Raw genomic sequence first — 24,911 nt, forward strand, 5'->3', positions numbered from 1 at the left:
GCTTGGGAAGTACAGGGGGCTCGGCCCGTTTCCGGCCAGTTACTGAGCATTGAGTCACTGATCTCTTGTGATGGGCCACGTGAATGCAACAGGGGAGTTCACGGGCCAAACAGGTTCCCTTCCTCTCTATTGACAGCTGTTAGCTTTTCGGTCAGGGGGGCTGCAAGGAGGAGGTAAGTTAGGCTGCCCGGCCCATGTGCAGCTCTCATCTGAGTCCAAGAAGCTGCCCTCCTCAGAGGGCTCCTGGCTGTCACCTTCTCCCCCCACCATTTCCTCCCACCATTCTCTCTCGTTAGCACATTCCAACCCTCTGCCACTTGCTCTATTTGAGCTGGGCCTCTCCTCAGCCTGGACGCCACATGGAGGTGGAGATGAGGGGAGGCAGCAGCACAGAACAAACAGACCAAATTCACTGGACATTATGAAAATACTGTTTAGACTCTCCAGACTCCCCAGGCGGCCCTCCTACAGCATGAACGGCAGGTCGATGTTCTTCTCGCCAGTGCCCACGTAGATGTAGCCATAGTTCTTGGTGCGAGGAGCGTGGTAGAAGGTGAGGCCTGGCCAGAGCAGGCTGCGCAGCACCACCAGGGTATTGCCTCTCTCCATCTGGATGCTCCAGGACCCTGAGGAGGAGCAGGAGGCAAGGCCTGGGCACTGTGGAGGCAGAGCCCTGCCGGGTATGCAGAGGCCCCAGGCTCGGGGCAGCCAGGCCCGAGCATTAAGGTCCAGTGGGAAAAGGGAAGACAGTTTAATTATCCCGGCACTTTACTCCTCCTGATTGCCTTTGAGCCATTTCACTGCTCATTAAAACCACTTCCAGAGGGAGGGCAAAGGAAATGAAAAGAGGTAAAACTCAAAGCAGTCCGTTTTGTTCTTGTCAGCAAGTCTAGTGAAAGGTTGCGTGGGGGAGGAAGCTGAATCCACAGTGCACAGGCAGAGGGGAGCTGGGGCTGGGCTAGGGGAGGCTCCAGGCTCCCTCTCACCCTGCGCTAGGGGTGCTCACTGGTGGCCTTCAGTCCTGGTGCGCTTCACCGCTGTTTGCCATTTGCTCTCTCTTCCCCAGGCTAGAAGCCTCTGCTCTGAGATGGATGAGACCTGACCAGGCTCACATAGAAGTGGGGCCGTTTCAGGCCTCCCAGCTCAGTAGCCCTTTCTGGCAGCCGGTAGACTGGGAGCCATCCTTGGCGGGAGGGTACTTGAGCTGCAACTAATAAGCCTTTGTCTGTCCTGGGTTCTGCCCTGGTTTTTGCTCCCCAGACGGGAGCAGCCCAGCCTGGGGCTGAGCTGTGCAGCCGTGAGGACTTGGCGGGAAGGGCCTGATCCAGCTCCAGAACCGAGGGAGGGAGCCGCTGTGTGGGAGGAAGGAGCCTGGGAAAATCGCCTCTGGATGCAGATCTGGAACTTCTATTCCCCTGCGCACTGAGGCCTCTCCCGGCCCAGCCGCAGCTCTGCTCCAGGCCCTGCCAGAAAGGCAAATGCTTTGAAGGTTTTGGTGCTGGACCAGCCAGTGATGTGCTGAGAACTGCGCCTAGGCCTTCATCAGCTGCCAGGCCAGCCTGGCTGCCTAGCTTCCACTGCCCCTCTGCCCGCAGGCCTCCTCCAGCCACAGCCCACCATGGTCACTCCACACCCAGCAGCCTCGGAGCTCAGGTCCCACCCTCCAGGGGCCACCCTGAATCCAAGCGACCTGACCACCAGGCACCCCTGGCTCTGATGGCAGCTCAGCCCGACTCAGGGTGCCAGCACCTGCCCAGGTCAAAGCCAGAGTTTTTGGGGTGTGTGTAGGTCAGCTGGCCTTGGGCTGCTTAGGGAGAGGCCACCTGGAGGCCACCTCAGCACTGTGCAGTAGCTTGCACCAAGTGCCACCACCCATGCATGAGATGATGAAGCAGAAGGCACAGTGTGGGCTTGACCCCACTCCCCCAGGCCCACTCAGTGCTGGCCAGACAGCATTAAGAAGAAAGAAGGGTGTTCCTGGGTTCCCAGAGCTCTGGGTAGGGCACTGCCTAGGTTGGGATGGGGGCAGTATCTTTCCTGGTCAGAGAAGTGGAGAGTATTTCCCCTAGCTCGCAGCTTTCCTCTGCGTATCTCCACCTCATAGACCTGCCCGCAGAGTTCTAGAGGCCTTAGCCTGTTGCTTTCCCAGTCACTCATTCCAGAAAACAGATGGCCTATGGGTAACAGGAGAGGGGGTGTGACAGAACAAAGTGTTCCCAGTGCACTGCATTCAGCGTCTGGCCAGAAGCACAGGCCCCCCCAGAAGATAGCCCCTGTTAGCCCCCCCTGCTAGTTCCCAGAGCATCGTCTGGTGTGTCCCTCCCCGCCCTTGGAGCCCACGGCCACACAGCCCCCTTGAACTGAAAAAGGTCAGGCTCTGCCCACCTGGGGAGGGCAGCTTGCAGCCAGATGCTGCCCTGGAGAACTGGAATCCTGGAGTCCCCCGGCCCAGACCACTATCAGCAGTTCCCTGTCGCTGGCGCCTTGGCACACCCTGGGCAAGGGCTGGGTCCTGGCCTCCCCTGGCACCAGCCTGCCCACCTAGGGTTTGGCCACCGGGGGGCCCAGGCTCATCAGCAGGGGCTCTCCCCACCCCACCCAAGAGCAAGGAGAAACTGACAGGGATGCTAGAGAAATACAGTGCTGCCACCAGGTTGGGGGCCGGTGCCGAGCAGGCCCAGGGTGCAGGCCAAGGACAGGAGCGGCATGTGAAGTGGCCGGCCAGCCAGTGACACTACCTCCTCCCTCCCTTGCATTCCTGTCACACTCCTGTCCTTTCCTTGTCCCTGGCGCAGCTGGTCGCCCAGGAAACACACTCTCAACGTGCCAGGAGTCACGTAGCGTCTACCTGGGAAGCCAGGCGCTTGCTGTCACCTTCACCCACTTTTCTCACTGCAACTGCTGGAAAGGCTGGGCCTAGCCAGCCACCACCTGTGGGGCTCTGGGGAAAGCAGCCGCCTGCAGCCCTGGTGTTTCTGTTCTCAGCCCCTGGTCTCTCCCAGGTCCCCCCAGACCTCCCCTCCGGTCCCCTGGCAACCACTCTTCTCCACAAGCGCTCTTCTTCGAGGGTGTGGTGGGAGGGATATAAGCTGGTAAATCAGGAATGGGCCCTCCTGCATCAGCAGGAAGTTGCAGGGCCTCACCCGCCTTGCCAGTGTGGAAACCTCAGGCTGGGGTAGGCTTATCATGGTTATATTCTCCTGCCCGCCAGGAAGGAAGGCAGCAAAGCTCTGAGGTTAAGTTCGAGGAGTAGAGTGGACCAGGCTGGGGTTCAGGGCTGTCCAGGGGCAGCAGATGGCTTAAACCAGTCCTCAGACCAGCACCACACAACTTGTCACACACACAGAAATGGCCATGGGCCCCTTCTCAGAGCAGCCACTCCCACCACACCAGGGCCACAGCGCCTGGGAAGGGGGTGGGGGCGGGGTGGGGAACCAGGCGGAAGAGTTCCCGGTCTTATTGATGAGCAAGGCCAGGCCCCCCTGGTCCAGAAGACAGAGCACCTGTCACCCAGGCTTCCACAGGGCTGGAAGGGAGGTGCCACCTGCACACCCCCAAGAGAAGGCTGATCCCGGACACCGTGTTCCCCACCCCTCTTCGATGCTGTCCCCCTGGTCCCCCGCTGCTTTCCAGGGAAGCAGGCCCCTTGCTGCCCTCTGCTGCCTGAACTGGGCATTGTGCTGGAGCCTCTGCGGCCCTGTGCTGAGCAGTTCCTGAGATCTGTCAGCTCCGGCCCAGAGTGGAGCAAGGAGAGGCGCTCTGCCCTCTACCCAGCTCGCTCTGCTTCCCAGGACACCTATGATTTCACTTGTGAGGCACCTTCTATTTTACTTTTCTGTTTCATTTGATCTTCCCAAACCTCTGTGAGGCAAAGATGGTGTCCTGTTCCCAGCGGCGTCTCTGGTGCCTGGGACATAGTAGCTGCTCAGTGGCTATTATTTGCTGATAGAGTGGAAGATTAAGGAGCATTGAATGGCAAGAGTACTGCCTAGAAATCTGGTGTCCTGACCTGGTGCTCCATGTCTCACCTGGCGAGAGCCCAAGCTCAGAGAACTCTTAGCTGTTGCCCTGTGTCCACCAGGAGGATGGTTCCGCTCCCAAAGCCCTACTCCCACAAAACTCCGCAGACCCCAAGGCACAGTTCAGGAGGGCATTAGTGGCCCCAGGCAGGGCCAATCTAAGCCATACCTGCTCACAGATGACATGAAGTTCCCCTGAGCAATTGCCTCAGACCCAGAAAGGAAACTGATCCTACCTGGGCAGAAAACGGCTCCCAAATTCCACCCCTCCGGCCAGTGCTGGTGTCCCAGGGAACTCTTCCTCGGGATTTTGGCCTCACTTAGCAGCCCAGCCATTCTGGCTGCTGTCTGCCTGATGGGGCAGCCTCCCAGCAGCTCCTTTTGCTCTTTCAGTGGCAGATAAGGAAGGGAGTCTGGGAGCAAAGTCAGTGTCTGCTCTCCCCCGACCATCCACACTTTCACCCCCACACCATGGCTCCCATCAAGACATCATGAGAAAAAGCTGGGCCCGACTTCCTGGAGGCTTTCTGGTGTTGGGTCTGGGAGGAAGGGAGCTGGAGGCCCGGAAGCTGTGGAGTTTCCCAAGGTCAGGCCAGGAGCATCCCTCCCCTCAGGCCCACACACACAGGAGATGTCAGGAGCCCTCAGGCCCTAAGGCTCCAGGACTACGGACAAAGCAAAGCAAGCGGGGGTGGACTGGGTGTCGAATCACGCTTCAGCCCTAAGGCCCACCATTAGGGCAAGAAGTCTAGGCTCAAGGAGGAGGAGGCGCTCTTGTGTTAGCACCCCCAGTCACCCAGCGCTATGGAGGGAGTGCCTCATCCGCTGGCCCTGGAGCATCCTGCTGCGTGTGAGAAGGCTGAGAAGTCAGCACCGGACAGAGCTTTCCAGCCACACACTGAATCAGGGAGGAGGGGCTGCTGCCCCCAGATTAGGGGCTCTAAGAGGACTTTTCTCCGTCCACCATTCAGCCCATGGCGCCAGGTCCCACCACCACAGTGTTCCTGGCTCCCTTTATCAACCAGGGATGTGCAGCCCCCTCCAGCCTTGCCAGGCAGGGAGCAAAGAATTGGAGGAGGTAATGGGAGTCTGGGAAGTATGTCTGGTGGTTGAGAAATGCCCATCCCCAATAAACCTTCTTCATCTCCCCCAGAGGTCCAGGACCCCCTTTTCTATGCTCAAGGAGGGTTGACTCTGGAGCCCCCATGTGGTGGAGGCCAGAGTAGCCACTCTTTGCTGGCAGTCCTTACCCACCTGGGACCCACAGCCCAGCCCCTGGGGCACTGCAGTAGCCGTGAAACAGCCTCCAGGTCCCTGGCTTGCCCCTTTCCATCCATCCATGCACCACTGCCTTGTTATCACAGACCTGCTCACGAGCCACCAGCAGCTCCTACTGCCTTGGTCTACGCCTCCTACCCCTTGGCCTCCTAGGCCCCCCTAGGCCTGCCCGACCCACCTCTAAGGCCTTTTTGCTACCGACAACAAGATCAGTAATAATTATTAATTTTTACTTGAGTCCTTAATGTGTTAAGCACTATTATAAATGTTTTGTATATGTGTTAACTCATTTAATTCTCATAACAACCCAATGAGGTAGGAAGTATTATTCCCCTTTTACAAATTGAGGCACAAGGAAATTGAGGGACTTGCCTGAGGTCACCCAGCTAGTATGAGGCAGATTCAGGATTCCAACGCAGGCTTTCTGGTTCCAGAGCCCTCTCCTTTAACGACTACTGCCGTCCCACCCCTACCCTGAGTTCCAGCCCGACTGGGTTGCTCATTGCTCCTCAGAAGCGTTTCCCCTTAGTGGTGGGAGTGACTATTGTCCTGCCATTCCCAATGTCCACTTAAAATGAAACACCGTCTACTTGACACCACAGTTAAGGCCAGAGCCTTGGAGTCTAACGCTCTAACACTATGTCCTTGGGTTTAACTCTCTGAGCCTCTGTTTCTTCATCTGTAAAATGGGGATAATAATAGTATCTACCTCATAGGTCAGCTGTGAAGATTAAAATGAGATAAGGCATGGGAAGGACAGTACAATGTCTGGCACACAATAAGCAGTGTCATTGCTTTTATGAGTAGTTACTAGTATCATTATCTTTGCCATCATCAACAACAGATTCCCTCCAGTTCTCAGAACACCAAGCATGGGGAGGGAAAGAAGCAGGGGTGCTGAGTCAGTGCCTTGGGTCTGGCCCCCGAATGCCGGAGCCTGGCACCTGTCCTGGGCTGCAGCATCCAAGCAAGAGCTCGTCCTTCCAAGGACATGCTCGTCTCTACTGGTGGACCCCAGGAAGGAAATGGGGTCTCTGTGACTCCACCAACTGCTGGCTGTGTGCCTGGGCCAGGTGGGACCTGAAGCACAAGAAGGCCTCTGGAGACCTCCCTGGTGGCACAGTGGTTAAGAATCCATCTACCAATGCAGGGGACAAGGGTTCGATCCCTGGTCCGGGAAGATCCCACATGCCAGGGAGCAACTAAACTCGTGCACCACAACTACTGAGCCTGCGCTCTAGAGCCCACGAGCCACAACTACTGAAGCCCACGCACCTAGAGCCTGTGCTCCGCAACAAGAGAAGCCACCGCAATGACAAGCCCACGCACCGCAACGGAGAGTAGCCCCCGCTCACCGCAACTAGAGAAAGACCACACGCAGCAATGAAGACCCAACACAGCCAAATAAATAAATAAATATTTTTTTAAAAAAGGAGGCCTCTGAAGTTGTATGTTTTATGATTAAAAAGTACAACCACATAACAGGAGGCAAATGTATGGAACTCATTTCCTTAGCAGGTGGCCTCAGCAGGTCGGTCGGCACCCACTCACTGAGCACCAGCTGTGTGCTAAGCACTGGATCTAACCCTGAAACTAACCACTGAGATGTATGGATGGCTAGTATTTTCAGGGGTGTTTTCAGAGATGTTTTGGGTCAGGGGAGATTCCCAATTTGCCTCCATTCAAGATTGGTATGAAAATCAAAAGAAACACTGAGAGACTTCCTGTCTGTGGAAGCACATGGAAGACAATCCTTTTGTCCGCAAACACTTACCAACTGTTTACTAGGAGCTGAGCCCTGTATTGGGCCCTGGGGAAGCCCCACCCTCAAGGCCCCACAGTGAACCCCCAGTTCCCACCCAGGCCCTCGGTCCCACTCTTAGAGGAGAATGGCAGGTGGCACGGCCCACTGCTCTGACCTGGGGGCAAATCCAATGTCCTCCAAGTAACAGGCTGTTACCTTTGGGGATGTCATGCTCCAAGGAGTCCATGAAGTCCAGGGAGGGGTCCAGGTCAGCCTTCTCAAGCAAGGTCTTGTTCTTCAGCTCAACAGGCTCCCTGAAGTGGAAGTAGGAACTGAGCTTCTTGGCTTCAGACGAGGACAGTCCTACAAAAGGGGCGGCAGGTAGGAAGTGAAGGTCATCCCCAAACCCCACAGCCCCCTTCCTCTATGATTGGGGACCACGTGGAGGGGCTTGCAGAGGACTCAGTCAGCTACTGACGGGGGACTGAAGGGCGAAAAGGGAGCAGTGTTCTCTCAGCCGAACTTGGCTCAGATCCTGCAATGAGGACAGACCATGGAGGAGGAGGGTAGGAAAAGGCGGGGAGCCCAGCACCACACAAAGCCCCAGACCCAGGTGGCCAGATGCTCCCCCACCCTCAGGCATAAAAGAGTCAGGGTCCAGTGACTGGGTACCCATGCCAAGCACAGATACCAGGTCATTGGGCACATCCTCCCAAGTGATGTGGCCACAGCTATTCTTTCTCTGAGAAAGTGGGCAGTCTCCCCTGGACTCCCAGGCATGTGTCCAACTATGCTCAGGAAGAGATGCCTTCTGGCCCTAAGAGATGCCTGAGAATTCACCTTCAAAGGTCCGATTGACACGGATGGGTCCAAAAGGGGTCTTAAAGAGGGCACCTCGGGGGATGACAGCCACAGCCTTGTCGATCTGGTCAATGATGGACACCAAGCGGGTCTCTTCCTTGATCTGGACCTGAGGAGACAAGAGACAAGCCATCCTGCCAGGGCGCTGTGCCCAGTCACTCCTGGTGCAAGGGCCTCAGCATGACCATCTGATCTGGGTCACCACAGTGTAGATGCCAGGTCCATGGAAAATCACGATGGTGAGTCCTCGCCTTCCCACCCTCCCTTCCTTTCTTAAATTGGTGATGAGTGCAATATTTAAAAATTAAAAAAAAAAGCAGTCTCTCTCACTTCATCCCTGGCCCCCAAATTGCCCTCACTGGGGGCAGATACCGTTAATGGTTTTTTATGTACCTTTCCAGAAACAAACCATTCTATCATCATATTTTAATGTTGCTTATTTTGCCTTTTTAAAATATAAAAGCTATCATGCTCACTGTAGACTATCTGGGTAATAGAGAAATATTTTACAATATACCTAAGAAAATGAAAACCACTCATAATCCCACCTTCTAAAGGTAATCGCTGATAACATATTGGTATACTTCCTTCTATTCTTTTTTTCTATGCCTATATTCAAAGGAAAATTAGAGTTACAGTTTATATAGTTTCATATCCTGCCCTTTGACTTAACATTATTTCTCAAGCATCACCCTATACAATTTTTACGCAGATGAAATTTGGTTATAATCAATATCAAGGGCAACCCTGAACAAAAGGACTTCATAGAGATGTTTGGGGAAAAGCAGCACTTGCCAGGGAAAACATGTCACTGGGAGCCCCCAAAGTCACTCAACCACCTGTTTCCCATGGGCTGCTGACTAGAATTGATTACAAAGGAGGAGATCGAAACTAATAATAAGTGTCTAGGCCAGGGGCTTTAAATATGTCACCTCATTTAATCTGCACAAGCCTGCAAAGTAAACATAATGATCCCAATTCTACAGAAAATAAAACTGAGGGGAGGTTAAGTTTGTCAGGCGGGCACGGGGTTGCAGCTGAAGCATCATAGACCTAGAGACCCAGAGTTTCGGCATCACCTGGGTTCCAGTGCAGAGGCTGGGTTTTGAATCCCAGGTTTCTCTAGTTTCAGAACTTGGGCTGGTTATTTTTTGACTGCACAACCCCATTTCTAGGAGTTGATCCTTCAAATCGAGTGCATGCATGGGAAATGACGCATGCACAAGCTTATTCACTGTGGCATCGCTTGTCAGAGCGAAAACTTGGAAACCGACATTTCCGTGAATGAGACGCCGGTTAAATATGGTACGTTCACACAATGGTAAAAAGAATGGGGAGGTTCTTCAGGCACTGATGTAGAAAAATCTCCAAAATATATTGTTAGGAGAAAAAAGCAAAGTGCAGAACTGTGTGCATAACATGCTGCCACTTGTTTTGTTTTGTTTTTTAAGATAAAAAGAGAATATGTCGGGGTGAGGTATTGGCTGAGGTTTGTACTTGCATAAAATGTCTCTGGAAGCAGAGCTTCTCAAACTTTAATGCATATTTAAATCCCCTTGGAGGGACTTCCCTGGCGGCACAGTGGTTAAGAATCCGCCTGCCAATGCAGGGGACACAGGTTCGAGCCCTGGTCCAGGAAGATCCCACATGCCAAGGAGCAACTAAGACCGTGCGCCACAACTACTGATCCTGTGCGCTAGAGCCTGCGAGCCACAACTACTGAGCCTGCATGCCTAGTGCCCGTGCTCTGCAGCAAGAGAAGCCACCGCCATGAGAAGCCCCCACTTGCTGCAACTAGAGAAAGCCCGCGCGCATTAACGAAGACCCAACATGGCCAAAAATAAATAAATAAACTTATTAAAAAATAATAAAAATTAAAAATAAATCCCCTTGGAACATGTTAAAATTCAGACCCTGATGCCAGCCCAAGAGTCTGCATTTCTAACTCCCAGGGCATGGTGATGCTTCTGATACAGACTGCACTTTGAGTGGCAAGACTTGGACACACACACACACGCAACACGGTTATATTAATGACCCCCAGAAAGACGACCTGAGTGACTGGTGGATAGGGTAGGAGGGAAACTTTACTATATTCCTTTTTGTGAATTGTGAACCAAGTGAATGTATTATCTAGTAAAATACAAATTTATACAAAAATATAAGCACCTGCACACACCCCCTTGCCCCAGAGCAAAGCACACACCCCTTCTTCCCAGCCCCAGCCCCATAGCACGGCTCCCCAGAGAGTTGCCCAGCCACTTTGCCACCCTGTCATCACTCAGGAGTGGTGTTACCCTGGGCAAGTCACTTAACCTCTCTATGTTTCCGTTTTCTCCTCTCTATCACCTGGAAAGTAAGGTACCAACTTCCCAGAGCTGTGAGGATGAAGCAATGGGACTGGCACAGTGGCACAGGGCCTAACACACCCAGCAACCCAGGCCCAGCTGGCACCAGTGGCAGCGATGATAAACGTTGTTTCTGCCGCAGTGTGCATTGGGCTGGGGTTTGGATGGCCCAGGTCCCTTTCATTCGGGCCCTCCTCCTCCTCTTGTCTTCACTCACCACTACTTCTTCTTCAAAGACCTTTTCGCCCTCATTCACCTTCTGCAGCTCGGTGTGTTCGTACTCATGTGAGGGGTCCCCCACGAAGCGGCCCTTCACCACAGACGTCTGCATCTCCATCTCCTCCGTGGCAGGGGGCAGGAGGCTCCACTCCATGCAGTTCAGGCTGCCAACAACATCCCCATCACCCCGATTCTAACCCCCCTCTGACTCCAGCTTCCTGCCCCCGCCCCTTCTCAAGAGAGGTGAGGCCCAAGAAGAGCTGTTGGGAGTCACATCTTTCCCCTAAGAAGCGCTAAGTGCCTGTGGTGCACCCCACCCCACATGTGATGAAATTCAGCTTTATCTTTTAAAAGCTTCAGTATGCCAAGATTCCAAGAGCTTCTTCCTAGATAGATATCTGGACTGTGAGGTCCCATTTGAGTTTCTGGAAGCTGAACTTTCCTCAGTTGCAGGTGCCTCTGCTCCTGTGGGCCCCAAATTCATGCTCAGCCTGCCTGCTGAGCTGACAGCATGGCCATCTCCACCCACTTCTCAGGAAAGCCCAGCCCAGGCTCAAGAAGCTCTCCTCCTCTGAGGTCTTCCCTTCTTTCTCACATCCTGCCAGGAGGGGATATCCTCCCACTCCTCCCTCATCCACGTAGGGCCTGCGTCCCCAGCCTGCTCTCTGCTCACGTTTCCTCCCTTCACTCTCCACTGGCTCCTTCACAACATGAAAACGCCCCAGCTTTACAAAACAACAGCCCTCAAATCCATGCCCCTCTAGAAAATGCCCCTTTCCTGTCCTGCCCTCTTCTTCCCCAACTCTGAACCATAATCGAGAACAATTTGCTCTGTGGCAGCCCTTGCTCTCCCTCACTTTCACTCTTTGACCACTGCACCATGATTCTGCCCCTGGCACCCCAAGAAACTGCTCCGAAGAAGGTCATCCATGGGACCTAAAACCCAACAAACGCATCTCCATTTCTATTTCCTTTTACATCTCCCTTCTCCCTCCTCCAGTGCCTTAAGTACTTCCAAGGATCTATTCTCACTGCTCTTTTCTCTCCACAGTCTCACCTACCTGACCCCTAGAACCCCAGCTACTCCCTAGTTGACATCCAGAATCCAGCCACCTCTCACCACCTCCACTGCTTCCACCCTTGTCCAAGCCACCATCTACTCTTGCCCAGATATTGCAGTAGCTTCCTAACCGGTCTCCCCATGTCCATACCTGCTCCCCTTTCAGTCTAGTCCCCACCCAGCTGTTAAAACCTAAGCCAGATCGTGTCTCTGTGCAGAACCTTCCAGTGACTTCCCATTGAGCCAAGTCCTTACAGTGCCCCACAGGGCCCTGCACAATTGTCTCGGCCCCTCTCTGACCTCATGCAATGGTCCCCCTCACTCACTCCTCTCTAGCCACACTAGCCTCTTCAGAGTTCCACACTACACTAAGCACACACCTGCCTCAGGGCCTTTGCACTTGCCTGGAATGCTTTTCCCTGAGATAAACACACAGCTTACTCTCTCAGTTGCTTCAGGTCTCTTCTCAAATGTTACTATTTATAATAGTGCCCCATCCTGTATTCTCTGTCTCCTTTAGCACCAATGCTAAGTGTATGTTTATTTATTGTCTGTCTCCCCTCCCCCACATACACACTAAAATGTAAACTCCATGAAGACAAGGACTTTGTCTCTTTTCGCAGTGAATTCCCCATGCCTAGATCAATGCCTAGCACATACTAGGTGCCAAAGAAATAAAAACTGATTGGAATAGAGTGAGTCTCAAATCTCTATCTTCAGTCCAAATTTTTCTTCTGGACTCCAGATCTGTACTTTAATATGCCTCCTTACCACCCTGCCCCATAGGCACCTCACACCAAATTCACTAGGCCTTCCCTAGTACCTCCTGAATTCTCTCCCAGTGGGGGGCACCAGCACTTACCCAGCTGCCTAAGCTGGAAGGAAGGGTCAACCGTGACCTCTTCTTCACCTTTCCCCATGTAGTCACAAGTCCTGCCACTTCTACCACTTAAATCTTTCCAATCCCTCCCCTCTATTCCCTCAGCTACCTCCTCCTTTCAGTCCTCCTTCATCTGGACACTGCAACAGACTTCCAAATGCTCACCCACTTCCAGACCATTCTACCCACTCAGGTCTGAGCAGGCTCTTCTTGATTAAAGGCCCTCAGTGGCTCCCCATAGCCTGTGGACAAAGTTCAAACCCCTTGGCCTCTCCATCCAGTTCAACATAACACCCTAGGCTGCCACTGCCATGTTTGCCTGCCCACTATTCTCCCAAAACACCCAAAGCCAGCTCAAGCCAATAAGCTTGCAGATGTTCCCTCTAACTGTCATGCCTGTCCCCCACACTTTCCTGGAGAACTCCAGATCATCTCTCAGATCTCAGTAATCTTATCTAATTACTCTCTAGGAGAATGTCCCACCCTGGCACCCCTTTGTGTACACCTCCGTCCCAGTTTTAAGACACTTTGCTGTAATTGCTGGGTTACCCATTGGTCTCCCTTCCTAGGATGTGAATAACTTGGAGATACGGGTGAGTCTTAGCCATCTTTTTAACCCCAAGTCTAGCACAGGATACATCCAATCAATGTTGGATTGATGCATGGATAGATAAATGAAGTCTCCAACTTCCTGCAGCCTCAACGGAATGCTTGTAAGATGATGAGCTCCCCATCGTCGGGGGTAGTCAAAAAGAGGTTGGATGGTCCTGTATGGCACTGTCCAGGGAAATTTCTTCAGTTCTAAATCTCTCCTCTCTCATTCCACATTCGTTCACTAATTCCTAGAGGGCCTCCTGTGAGCCAACACCTCCACCGAAAATGCTTCGGGACCCACTTCCAAACAGCTCCCCACCACCCCTCAAGGCTTCTGACCCTTCTCCAAGCTGAACTCTTTGAAAAAGCAGGTCCACCACCTGACGTCTACTCTGGGTCTTCATTCTCCAGAAACTTTCATCTTGCCCTGCCTCCGTTCTTGCCACGCTTCCATTATAACCCCACCAGTCTCTTTCTCTGGCGCCCCTCCCCACGTGTCCTCCCAGGGAGGACCTCGCCCACTCTCTTCCTGGACCTCGCCCCTTTCGATCCTACCTCGCACCCACCCCTTCCCGGCCCTCGCTAGCCCCCGGCTCCTCAGTATCCCCCTGTGGCCTCAGCCAGCCCGGGCGCCGCCTCCACCTGTACAGGGTCTTGCGCGGTGCGAGCTGGTCCTCGCTCAGGCCCTGCGCGATGTAGTAATCGGCGACGAGGCCGAGGATGCGGCCCCAGAAAAGGACCCGATCGAAGCGGTAGTCGCGTTTAACCAGCATAAGGGAAGTGAGCAGTGAGGCCCGACGGTCCGGGCTGAGGCCCTGCCCACTACCGGACGCCAGCTCCAGAGACAATAGGAGGCTCTCTTCGTCCATTGCTCCAGCGGCTCTGCTCAACGCCTGCCAGGTTGCTAGGAGAAGCCGGTGTCCACTGAGACCCAAAGCTCCGCCCTTCCATCCGACCGGAAGCGGGATTTCACGCACGCGACCTCCTGTAGCCCAGCCTTCTGGGGCCTCCTGCCAGCCCTTCTTCCCATGGAGCCCTTCCGAAAAGCCAGGGGTACACTAGCTCCCTCCCGCTTCCTTTCCCGAGTAGGTGTTGGGAGGTGTTGTTGTCAGGGCAACGGCGTGATTTTTTCCCCCCAAATAGGTAGGATACAGTTGATAGATTGGAGGTCCAAATAAGCCAAGTTCTGGGGATATTTTTGCTTTCCCTAAGCCCTTACACACGGTCGACATTTACTGAGTCCTCACTGTATACGCAGTGGGGGTTTGGGAAGAAAAATGCAACAGCGACACTAGCTATATTATTTCACTCCAGTCATGTCCTTTCTTGGCCTCAGAATTATCTATGCAGAAAAGAATTTGAGATCCTCTTGGCTCTAGGATACCAAGGCAATTAATCCCCCGCAAAGCCAAGTCTTACAAAGACCTAGGCAAGGTGATGAGGGGGGGCGGGGGCGGGGAAGTTCCCCAGCGGCCCAGTGGTTGGTTAGGACTCCCCGCTTTCACTGCCTGAGGACCTGGGCCAATCCCTGGTGGGGGAATTAAGATCCCACTAGCCCTGCGGCACCGGTAGCTGGGGCCTAGGCAATTGGGGCAAGGTATAGGGCCACACCTTGGGAAAGGAGGGTGCGAAGAGGGGTACAAAATGGGTGATTTTACAGACTACACTTTCCCATCAACATTTTCATTTACATTAACAACTACATGTTCCCTACCACCTACATTTACCTACCTCAAGCCCCACAACTGTTGCTTTTAGGCGAAAGTGGTGGCAACAGATGAAAGGCCAGAACCCCACTGAAGCTGGGGCTCTTCACTCCCTGGGCTAGATACTATTTCTTCACATCCATCTCTGGAGTGCCCAGTCAAGGTTAAGAGATAAACAGGGACTTCCATAGTGGTGCAGTGGTTAAGAATCCGCCTGTCAATGCAGGGGACACGGGTTCGATCCCTGGTCTGGAAGGATCCCACATGCCAAGGAGCAACTAAGCCCGTGCGCCACAATTACTGAGCCTGCGCTCTAGAGCCCACGAACCACAACTACTGAAGCCCATGTGCCACAACTACTGAAGCCCGCGCACCTAGAGCCCGTGCTCCGCAACAAAGAGAAGCCCCCGCGATGAGAAGCCCGCACACCACAAAGAGGAGTAGCCCCGCTCGCCACAACTAGAGAAAGCCCGTGCTCAGCAACAAAGACCCAATGCAGCCAAAAATAAATAAATTTTAAAAAAGAGATAAACAGGTGCCTCAGCAGGCTTGTTGTCAGAGGAGATGGGATTTATTGATAAAATTATTAACTGATCTTTTAATTTCTGGATTCCTTTGGAGGACTCATGAAATCAGAATGACCTGGCCCCAATGCCAACCCGACAGAGAAGTGTCTAAATTACCTGAATAATTACTTTGTTTTGATTGCCTAGACATTGTTTATGAAGGCTTTTAAAAGTAGTACTTGAGGGAATCTGACTTGGCTTAATGTGTCTTACATCTCAAAACAATTTATAACTCCCTTGTTCAAAACTCTCCCTCCCTTTAGGCAGACCCCTCAGCCTGTCCCTTCCCAAGTGGGAGATATGGCCCTGCTCCTCTTCTGTAAGGTAATATCAGACACAAAAACAGCAAAGTCCAGCTGGTGGAATATGCTTCAAGTGGACACAGCACAGAAAAGATCTCAAACCTTTTGTTTGCATTGATTCCATGTTTACTCCGCACCAATAAATGGCAGGTTCCATGTCACGAAACACAATCTGAAGCCAGAGACGGAAGTCCTGCAGCTTTCCAATTCTACCACCTTCAGTAGGGCAAACCCTGTTTAATTAGCTCAGAGTAAAATCACACAGGGTGTACAGCACAGTGTAAAGCACTGAGCCTCTGGAGCCAGCTGGACTGGGTTTGAATCCAGGTTTCGACACTTATGCAAGTTATTCAATCTCATGAATCCAGGTTTCAACACTTATCTTATGCAAGTTATTCAACCTCCCCAATCTCCCCAAGCATTATCTATAAAACGGGGACTATAATATGAACTTTTCAAGGTTATTAGATTAGATAATGTATGTAAAGTGCTTAAAACCTACTATAAAATATAAACTATTTTTATGTCTTCTTAAAATATAAAACATAATTCTTCTTAAAACATAAAAAATAGTATATATTGCCCCCATTTACACACACACACACACACACACACACACTCACACACACACCCCTATCTCCAACACCAGCAGGATGAGGATTCTGTCTTCAACTTGCTTCCAAGAAATAAGCAGGTGTTCTCAGGGACAAAGGGCATCAGTGCTTAGTGGTCAGGACAGCGTCAAGCTGGAGAGGATAACGGTAAGGATCAGGATGGCCAAGCCAGAAACGTAGCTGAGGAAGCACAGCCACAGGCAGGACAGCAGGGTTTGCCTGAGGACAATACTGCCAACAGTAACTGCCAGCAGCCACCACGCAACTGCAATGGAGAGAGGCAGGGCAGAATTCCAGAAGGGACATCTGGCCTCAGGGAAGTGAGCCTACAGGGCAGTCTTGGTGCCTTAGCCTGTGGTTCAATCAGGCTTTGCAAAGACTCTCTCGGTTTTCTTTTCTCAGCTCCCTTCCCCCATGTGACCTCTGCTTTGGGTACACATACTCATGTGGCAAGCAAAGAACATCGGGCTAGGAGTTAGCTGATGAGAACTCTTGCCCCAGCTCTGATATCGAACTGTTATAGAACCTTGGCCAAGTCACTTAACTTCCCAGATTGGCCTGGGGCTGATGAAGAGAAAGAATCATTAGTAAAAAAAAAAATCATGGAAGCCCAAAGCATAAGAGGCCAAGGGGGAAGATAAAATACTCTAACCTCAAGCCTGGAAAGTCTCTTTAAGCTAAAAGCGTTTCAGGAAAATGTAACATTAATCCATACATTTTATATTTAAGTTCATGAGTCATATCCACATTATGTCCCTAGTAAAAATTCTGAAAGGCCACAGCAAAAAGCAGAAAAGGGTCACCTCCATAGGGGTGTCTGTCTATGGGCCCATGTTTGCTTTCCAACCTCCAAAAGAAACACCTGACCCAGAACCCTCTGGGAAAATCAGCCTTTGATTCAAAGAGATGCTTGTTCAGTGATGATTATTACAGCCCCAGCCATACCATCAGCCCCCCGGGAAGTCTAAGGGAGGCAGGCAGCCAGAAGGAGACAACCTTCCTCTCACCAGGAATTAACTAGCTCCAAGCAAGAGATGGGTGACTTGGTGCCACAGGGGGAAAGATAATTTAGCCATTGTGTTCACGATGAGCATTCCCATTCACTCGTGGAAGCCCTTCAGTGTCACTGGTGCCTGGAACCAAATGTAATCCTCCCAGGCTGTAGCTGGGATGGCGGGTCGGCCACAGGACAGGGTCACAGTCAATTTGTGGCCCCGGCTAGGCACTCTGTAGTTGAGCTTGGGTCGAAACCAGTCTTCTCCACAGTCGCGGTGACCCTGTGCCATGACAATGGTGCCCATGAGTGGAGGAACCTGCAGCTCACTGAAGGCATCAGCCATGAAAATGGCTCGGAAGAGGCGGCGCAAACAAGCTGCTGTGCTCAGGTTCGGGTCCATGCTGTTGGGGACCAAGCGGGACAAGTCAAGCTCATAGAACTCCTTGGGACTGAGGGCATTGCCCCCAAGGAGGATCAGCACTCGTGGTACTAGAGTCCGGGCAAAGAGACCCTCCAGGTGGCTGAGGACGCTCTCCAATTCTGCCAGGGTTTGTTGGCATTTCCTGCTGCTCGCCTCGGCAGTGGCCCGAGGTTTCTTCTTCACCACGTCCTCTGCCTATGAGGACAAAGAATGGTGACAGAGAAGTTCTGCAAGGTAGGGGAAAGCTAATGACCTCTGAAGAACCCTCTGGGATGGAGTAGACTTATGGGACTGGATTTCCAGTTCAGTGAACTGCCACAGGCAAGACACTGGGTTTTATCAGAGGGCAATGTATCAAAAAGGAAACTACATTCGTTGTACAAAATCATAATTCTTCCACACTTAGAAGAGCAGACAGTGTTCTGAAGCAGGAGGCACCCAGAATTTAGCAACTAAAATATTCAAGGAGATGTGGTGGCACGGCAGGTGGCAAATCTTTGCTGTGCTGAGAGTGATAACAAGACTGAGGATTATTTGGTCTAATAAATTCTGCAGTTCATCCTCCAGTTAAACATGGCAAATGGAAGGAAGGGAGGGATGGAGGGAGGAAGGGAGGAAGGAAGGAAGGAAGGAAAGAGGGAACGGAGGGAGACAGGAAGGGAGGGAAGGAGGGGAGAGAAAGAGGGCTCCCAAGGGCAAAAAGAACTGGAAGGGACTTCCCTGGTGGCACAGTGGTTAAGAATCCGCCTGCCAACGCAGGGGACACGGGTTCAAGCCCTGGCCCGGGAAGATCCCACATGCCGCGGAGCAACTAAGCCTGTGCGCCACAACTACTGAGCCTGTACTCTAGAGCCCACAAGCCACAACTACTGAGACCGCATGCCACAACTACTGAAGGCTTCACACCTAGAGCCCGTGCTCCGCAAAAAGAGAAGCCACTGCAATGAGAAGCCCGCGCACTGCAACAAAGAGCAGCCCCCACTCGCCACAACTAGAGAAAGCCGGCACACAGCCACGAAGACTCAACACAGCCAAAAATAAATAGCAAAAAAAAAAAAAAAAAAGAACTGGAAAATAGACAACAGTGGCCAAAGGCAACAACAAACTTTTGGAAGAGAGAAAGTAGATGGAAGAGTTCGAAAGAGCTGAATACCAAGTACTGACAGAGGGGACTCTCCTGAGAAGTTGAAATGATTCACAATGCAGAAGCCCATAAAGGCCCAGGAATTGTCTACTTAAGCACCACAGAAGACAAAAGTGAACACATGGGGACTGAGGGAACACCTGTGCAAGGATCCTTAGATCACCTGCCAATTTCCTCCACCCAGACAGAATGTTTTGGAAGTCCTCTTTCTCTCTTTCTTTCCTTCCTTCCTATTTCTCTCATTTAGTAGTATTTCAGATGGGAGCACAGATAAGCATGTGTTCAATTTGCCATGTTTAACTGGAAGACAACTCCAGAATCACCTTTATTAGACCAAATAATCCTCTTTCCTGTTATCACTACCATTACTTTCTCACCCAATATCCTTCAAGGCTATCAGCTAGCTCAGAGGCCCAGACATGCACACAGAACTTTCAATGACTTATTCTTAAATATTCATCAGACACCAAATAAAAGCCTCTAACATGAAAGAGACCAAAACAAATAAATAGGAGAAGGAATCTGGAAGAAATGGAGACAAGCAAGCGACAGAGAAAAGCTTCAAAAATACAATAATTAACGTCCACAGGTAAGAGAAGTTCATACAGACAGGAAACAACAGGATGCAATTTAAAAGAAACATGTAAAAATTAAGAAAAAGATATGACTGCCAAAAAAAAAAATGATGTAAGTGTTAGAATATAAACTCAGGGAAGTTTATATAAATATACATTTATATTTATATAAACATAATATAAACCCACAGAAAATATAACATAGAAACAAAGAGATGAGGATATGGACAGAAAAGACACTAAAATTAAAGGATCAGTTCATGAAGTCCAAATGCAACACACAATAGGAGTTTCAGAAAAAGAAAACAAGAGGAAAAGCAGGAAGGGTTAGACTATCAAGACTAGAGTGGGTAGAAAGGGACAGAAGCCATAGGGCTGAAACATCCCTTACAGCTGCTTAGGCTGACAGGCCTGAAGATTCCTTAGACGCCCTTTTTACCTGCCCACCATCTAATAGCCACAAAGTCTCCCCACCAACTTTCTCCCAAAGCCTGTACCCACCTGGGGAGGTTTTCGGTAGAAGTGCTTAATCTGTTCGTAGGGCAGAGGGAGTTGCTGGCGTTGGTACATGATATGCTTCAGAAGTTCACAAGTAAACCGACAGCACCCTTCCTGGCTGACAGGCCCGGGAAACACCACTGGCACCACGCAGTCTCTGGGGCGAAGGCGCTCCGAAGGGTTGGGAGGTTCCTGGGCGGAGGTGGTCTCAACTTCTATCTGGGGGTCGTGGGTTTCCTCCGACTTCTCACACCACTCCAAATCTGGTAGGTGCACAGAGGGACAAGAGAGAAAAATGAAAAACTTAAAAGGCCAAAGCCAGTCTTCTCATTCCCTTGTGGCGACATCGGCCACCACTGAGGAGGCGACACCCCGACACATGCAGATTCCCTCCGCAAACTCCCCTGTGGGCGGTGGCGCGGAGGTTCCGGATCCCAGTTGCCTAAGGTGAAGTGACGGCGGGATTTGCGGGGAACGGGTGGAGGATTTCGGAGGCAGCGACTGGGGCTCTGCTCAGAAAGTGGAGGCCCTGATCTGGGAAAACGAGTTGAGAGAAAGTGTAGTCAAGCAGGGCCCAGAACCCGTCGCGAAAAGGGTGGTGAACCAATGGAATCCAGGGCCGTGGGGGCGATGGAGTCAACGGGGCCGAGTCAGAACTGAGAGGGACGCAGGGAAATGGGGACAAGAAAGACGGGCCAGAGAAGGGGCCAGGGGCTAAGTGACTGGAGGGGGCAGCGGTAGGGAGGAAACAGACTCCTCGAGCTCCGGACCCCACGCCTTACCAGAGACTGCAGCCGGGGGCTGCACTTCCGCCTCTGGGGCCGCCATCATGACCTCCTCCCCACTCTCCGTGCAGTTTGAATAGGCGCCCCGCGCAGCCTCATGGGAAAACCGCGCTTCCACTTCCGGTTCCGTTGCCCGAAAGTGGGCGGGGCGCCGCGTCAGTGTGGCGGAGGCTGGGCTTGGTGGGGAATTGAGCTCTGCGCTCTCCTTCTTAACACCGTCCGGCAAGTCCGCTGAGCCCTTCTCCCACAGGGAAACCACGGGTTCTCAGCCACGTAGCGCTGCCTTCCAAAGGACACCCGCCCGCATGCATCCGTTCTCTCCTGCGTTCCCTATTCGCTGCGCACCTACTTCGTGCCAGGCCCTGTCCTAGGTGCTGGAGACTCTGCGGCGAAGAAGCCAGAGGCAGGCGCTGTCCGCAAAGGGTTCAATGCCTAATAGATTCAAGGCAATGTGATGAATTATATAGTAAGGCATACATGGGCAGCGGACGCGAAGAACAGGAGCGCCTAACCTAGAGGGGGTGGGAGTGAGGGGTGGTCCCGGAGGAAACTGTGACCTGTAGGATGAGTAAAGGTAAAGAGGAGGGCCTGGTGGAGACTGTTATAAAGAAACAACCCCCAAACGGATTCACTTGTGCTAAATCTCACCAAGACTCATTTCCTAACCCAGTAGCAGTTTCAGCTTCTCCTGGAGTGGAATTTTAAACTAACCAGTCTGGAATTTCCTAGTCAGCGCTAGTGAGGTAATCTGCAAGATAAGTCCCCCAACATTCCCCCTAATCCTTTCTTTCCTTTTGCTAATAACCTCCTTATCTTGCCCCCCCTTTCTATAAAAGTCTTGCATTTTGAACAGCCCCTCAGGGTGCCTTTGTATTTACTAGATGGGATGCTGCATGATTCATGAATTGTTAAATAAAGCCAATTAGATCTTCAAATCTTCAGTTGAACTTTGTTTTTTAACAAGACCTTGAGATACAAGAGAATCCTCTATTCAAGGAATAAAAAGAGTTCAGCTTATGAAGAGTTAAGGCTGTGATGGACAAACAGGAGCCAGATCATGGCAAAGCTTTATAAGCCATGTTAAAGCGTTTGAACTTGATCCCGTAGTGGGGTGGGGGAACCTTTGAAAGATTTAAGTAGGGGAGTGACATAATTACATTTACATTTTATAAATTTAATCTCTACACTGGGTCTAGATTACAGACAGGATAAAGGAGGAGGCAGGGATACCAGTTAGAGCTAGCAACTGGAATTACCCAACTATTGGGCTGGCCAAAAAGTTCGTTCGCGTTTTTTCCGTAACATCTTACAGAAAAGATGGTGAAAGAGGCCTGAACTAGGGTAGTCACAGTGGGGTGGAGAGAACTGGGTGAACCCTAGAGATATTTAGGAGGTCCAATGAGCATGGTGGTTGAGCCCAGGAAGAGGAGGAGGGGTAGAGAGAGACTGTCAAGAAGATAAGCAGGTTTTTTACTTCAGCAACTCTATGACCAGTTGTGCCATTCAGTGAAGGAGGGAACACCAGAGGAGGACCAGCTTTACTGGGGTATAGGTAAGGAGAAAAGATGAGTTCAGTTTTTGATAGGTTTGCTGTTCCATTGGATAGTGAAGAGATATTTAGGAACACCATTAGGAATAGAAATATGTATTTGAGAGTCATCAGCATGGGAGTGGATAAGATCACCCAGGGAGGTTGTATAGAATGAAAATGACCAAGGATCCTGAAGACACTAATGTTTAGGGGATGAGCAGAAAGAGAGAGAGAATCTGTGGAGGAGACTGAGGAGTAGCCAGAGAAGTAGAAAGAAAAACAGACAAGTATTAGGTGGTAGAGGCCAAGAAAAATGTGTGTTTCAGGAAGCAGGGACCAGAGATCAAAACATACCATAAAAGTATAATGATTAAAATACTGTGGTGTTGGCTCAGGAATAAACAGATAATAAAACAGAAGACAGTCCAGAAACAGATCAATGTATATGTAGATCTTAGTATATGATGAGGGTGACTTCTCACAGCAAATAACTTGAAACAACTCCCTATCCATTCAGGAGGGGAAAAAAATCAAGTTAGTTCCTATTACACATCCTACATAAAGATACATTCCAAATCGATTAAACATCTACTGGAGAATAATCCATAATTTAGGAGTGGGGTTGGCTTAGACATGACACAAAACCAAGAAAATATAAAGGGAAATATTGCTAAGTCTGACTTTAAAACGTATGTAAATGTACTATACACAAAGAATGAATGACTAATAATTACATACCAGGAAAAAAGTCTGTATGTATACACCCATTATTTACCTCACAGGCAACCACATCATAAACACCTCATAAGCAACCCCTCCAGGAAACTAGACACATATACCACCTTCCATCTCCCAGGACTCTGATCTCCTCCTGGACAGACAACCCTATTCAGCCTACTTCTCTGCCAGCCTTCACTCCCGTCTGTGGTAAGCCAGGTTGTTTAAGAATGGATATCAGAATGGGTTATCCCTTCCCATCTCTTAAAAGTTCTCCACTTAGGAGACAAGGGAATTGGAAAGAATGAAGTGAAATTGTGTGTGTTGGGGTGGTTGAAAGATCTATGATGATGAGAGGACAAGTGTTATCAGGCGAGTGCAGCAGGCCCTGGTTATCAAGAGACCCCAGAGCTGGTGGTGGTGATAATGTTGGGAGAATAGTCTTAGCTCTCGCTTCCAATCCCCAACCTTCTTGAGATCTCTCACTCAGCCCCTAAGTAGCAGCTTCCCTGGTGTGCTTGTGCCCCTGGCTACGGTTGACCTCTGCAGCAAAACCTTCCTTTAGCTGAACAGGGTTGAGAAGTCACGTGTGCTTTCAACCACTGAAGACCACATAATTGGCCGGGTCTGCTAGATCCTTTTGCAGATTTTGGTCCTTCTGCTCTCACCAGTTTGGGGAGTTATGCCATGTGGACAGCAACTACGTGATCAGTAACTTGCTTTTCTCCTTGTGGTCCTGGGGGGAAGCCATGGACTCCACCAAGTCTGAACCCCTGAAAGGATCACCAGAGGTAAGCCACTGTTGCTGCTTCTAGTTTTCCAAGGAAAACTGAGATCTGGCGGGAAAGGTTGTTTTATTTCTGGGCCGTGTATGAGTATCTCGCTGTTTGTGAAGAGGGCGGAAGTGGATATACAATGGGTGAGTGGTGCATACGAGACAGCCGCGGAGCTGGGAATTGAACTCCGGCGTCCTGACTCCTAGGTCAGCAACACTAACTGCTTCTCCACTCTGCCTTTCTAGTGTCTCGTACACTGGTTTATGTCACTGAATGTGTTTACTCTTTGCTGACTGCAAGAGCCCTAAAGAGCAAGAGAGACGACAGCTTGGCAAGAAAGTCAGAAGTCAGCAATCCCCTGGGCCCTTGGCCAAGTTTCTATTCCAGGCAACTTCCCCCTCCCTCGCCGTGGTTGACGTAACCTGAGCCCCAGCCCCGCCCCAAGTAGGGGCCAGGCCCCGCCTACAGCCCTGGCGGTTTTAAAGCCAAACTCGGTTCTCCCGGATTGGTTCCGCTTCAAAACAAAGGGGAGGGGTAATACTCGCTGCGGGCCCTTGCTGCAAGGCTGGTTTATGGGCTCGGGCCTCGTGTCGGGGCCACCGCGGTATCTCGGGCTGCTAAAACCAGCCCGCGGAAGGTGCCAGCCTGGTAATAAACCAGTGACTACTGTGTAAAGGTGGCATAATCATCGTAAAATTAAAAGCCGTAATTAAGCTAACCACCATCCGCCTCCGCCCTGGCATTGGTCCTGACTCACCCAAACGGCACCCCGGCCGTCGAGGGAGAAACTGAGGCATGGGCGGAGCCAGTAGGCTGGGGGGACAAGTCGCCCTCAGTTATACAGCTCTCCAATCCAAAACCCGTTGTCTGGGATCGCGGTAAGGGGCTAAACCCAGAAGCGCCTGCAAAGTTTGATTCTGATATAAGCCCCCCGCCTCTGATGACTGCGCCACCACCAGGCCCCAGGAAAAGACCCGCTCAGCGCTCGGAGACTGGGAACTAGACTACAGCTCCCTTAGGCCTTTGCGGGCAAAGGCGCGCTCCTTGCCTACGCCCCGAAGCCACCCGCGGCCCATTGCGCCGCGATGCCGCGTGGGAGTTGTAGGGCGGCGGCGAGCTCTTTCCAGGGAGCTCGCAGGCTTGAGGACTCTATATCCCTTGGTGCCCTGCGGCTGTTTCTGACGCGACCCGGTGGCCAGGGAGGGTGGGGGCGTGGCCTGCGCAGGGCCCCACCCAGCTCTCCTCTGGCTGGCTCGACTCGGCCGTGGCAGTAGGC

At 51.5% G+C, this 24,911-nt stretch overlaps 2 protein-coding genes across 4 annotated transcripts; both read right to left on the reverse strand.

The window, feature by feature from the left end:
• Positions 1-130: 130 nt before the first annotated feature.
• On the reverse strand, positions 131-13,895 carry RSPH9 (radial spoke head component 9). 3 transcript variants are annotated; one of them, XM_036869407.1, is made up of 5 exons: positions 13,646-13,876; positions 10,507-10,633; positions 7,882-8,011; positions 7,258-7,404; positions 131-626 (listed from the first exon to the last, which is right to left on the reverse strand). In XM_036869407.1, exons 1-5 carry the CDS (start codon positions 13,870-13,872, stop codon positions 466-468), a joined length of 792 nt encoding a protein of 263 aa, XP_036725302.1. In that variant the 5' UTR covers positions 13,873-13,876; the 3' UTR covers positions 131-465. The 3 variants fall into 3 exon arrangements, with proteins under 3 accessions (XP_036725302.1, XP_036725301.1, XP_036725303.1); XM_036869406.1 differs by having other exon boundaries at positions 408-626; positions 10,468-10,633; positions 13,646-13,895; XM_036869408.1 differs by having other exon boundaries at positions 484-1,463; positions 10,468-10,633.
• Positions 13,896-16,876: 2,981 nt separating this feature from the next.
• On the reverse strand, positions 16,877-20,679 carry LOC118903061 (MAD2L1 binding protein). Its single transcript, XM_036867732.1, has 3 exons — positions 20,609-20,679; positions 19,830-20,089; positions 16,877-17,804 (listed from the first exon to the last, which is right to left on the reverse strand). Exons 1-3 carry the CDS (start codon positions 20,655-20,657, stop codon positions 17,292-17,294), a joined length of 822 nt encoding a protein of 273 aa, XP_036723627.1. The 5' UTR covers positions 20,658-20,679; the 3' UTR covers positions 16,877-17,291.
• Positions 20,680-24,911: the final 4,232 nt, after the last annotated feature.

Source organism: Balaenoptera musculus, chromosome 11, assembly GCF_009873245.2.
Source record: "Balaenoptera musculus isolate JJ_BM4_2016_0621 chromosome 11, mBalMus1.pri.v3, whole genome shotgun sequence".
NCBI classification, from domain to species: domain Eukaryota; kingdom Metazoa; phylum Chordata; class Mammalia; order Artiodactyla; family Balaenopteridae; genus Balaenoptera; species Balaenoptera musculus.

What these genes read in the sequence shown, in the direction of transcription:
- RSPH9 (XM_036869406.1), bottom strand. Translation starts at nt 13,872, where the DNA reads ATGGACGAAGAGAGCCTCCTATTGTCTCTGGAGCTGGCGTCCGGTAGT. An exon ending in TCTTTGAAGAAGAAGTAGTG is followed by an intron (nt 8,012 to 10,467) that starts GTGAGTGAAGAC and finishes TTGTCTCCTCAG; the next exon opens with GTCCAGATCAAGGAAGAGAC. An exon ending in TGTCAATCGGACCTTTGAAG is followed by an intron (nt 7,405 to 7,881) that starts GTGAATTCTCAG and finishes CCCCTTTTGTAG; the next exon opens with GACTGTCCTCGTCTGAAGCC.
- LOC118903061 (XM_036867732.1), bottom strand. Translation starts at nt 20,657, where the DNA reads ATGATGGCGGCCCCAGAGGCGGAAGTGCAGCCCCCGGCTGCAGTCTCT. An exon ending in GCCCCCGGCTGCAGTCTCTG is followed by an intron (nt 20,090 to 20,608) that starts GTAAGGCGTGGG and finishes TGCACCTACCAG; the next exon opens with ATTTGGAGTGGTGTGAGAAG. An exon ending in TCTACCGAAAACCTCCCCAG is followed by an intron (nt 17,805 to 19,829) that starts GTGGGTACAGGC and finishes TTGTCCTCATAG; the next exon opens with GCAGAGGACGTGGTGAAGAA.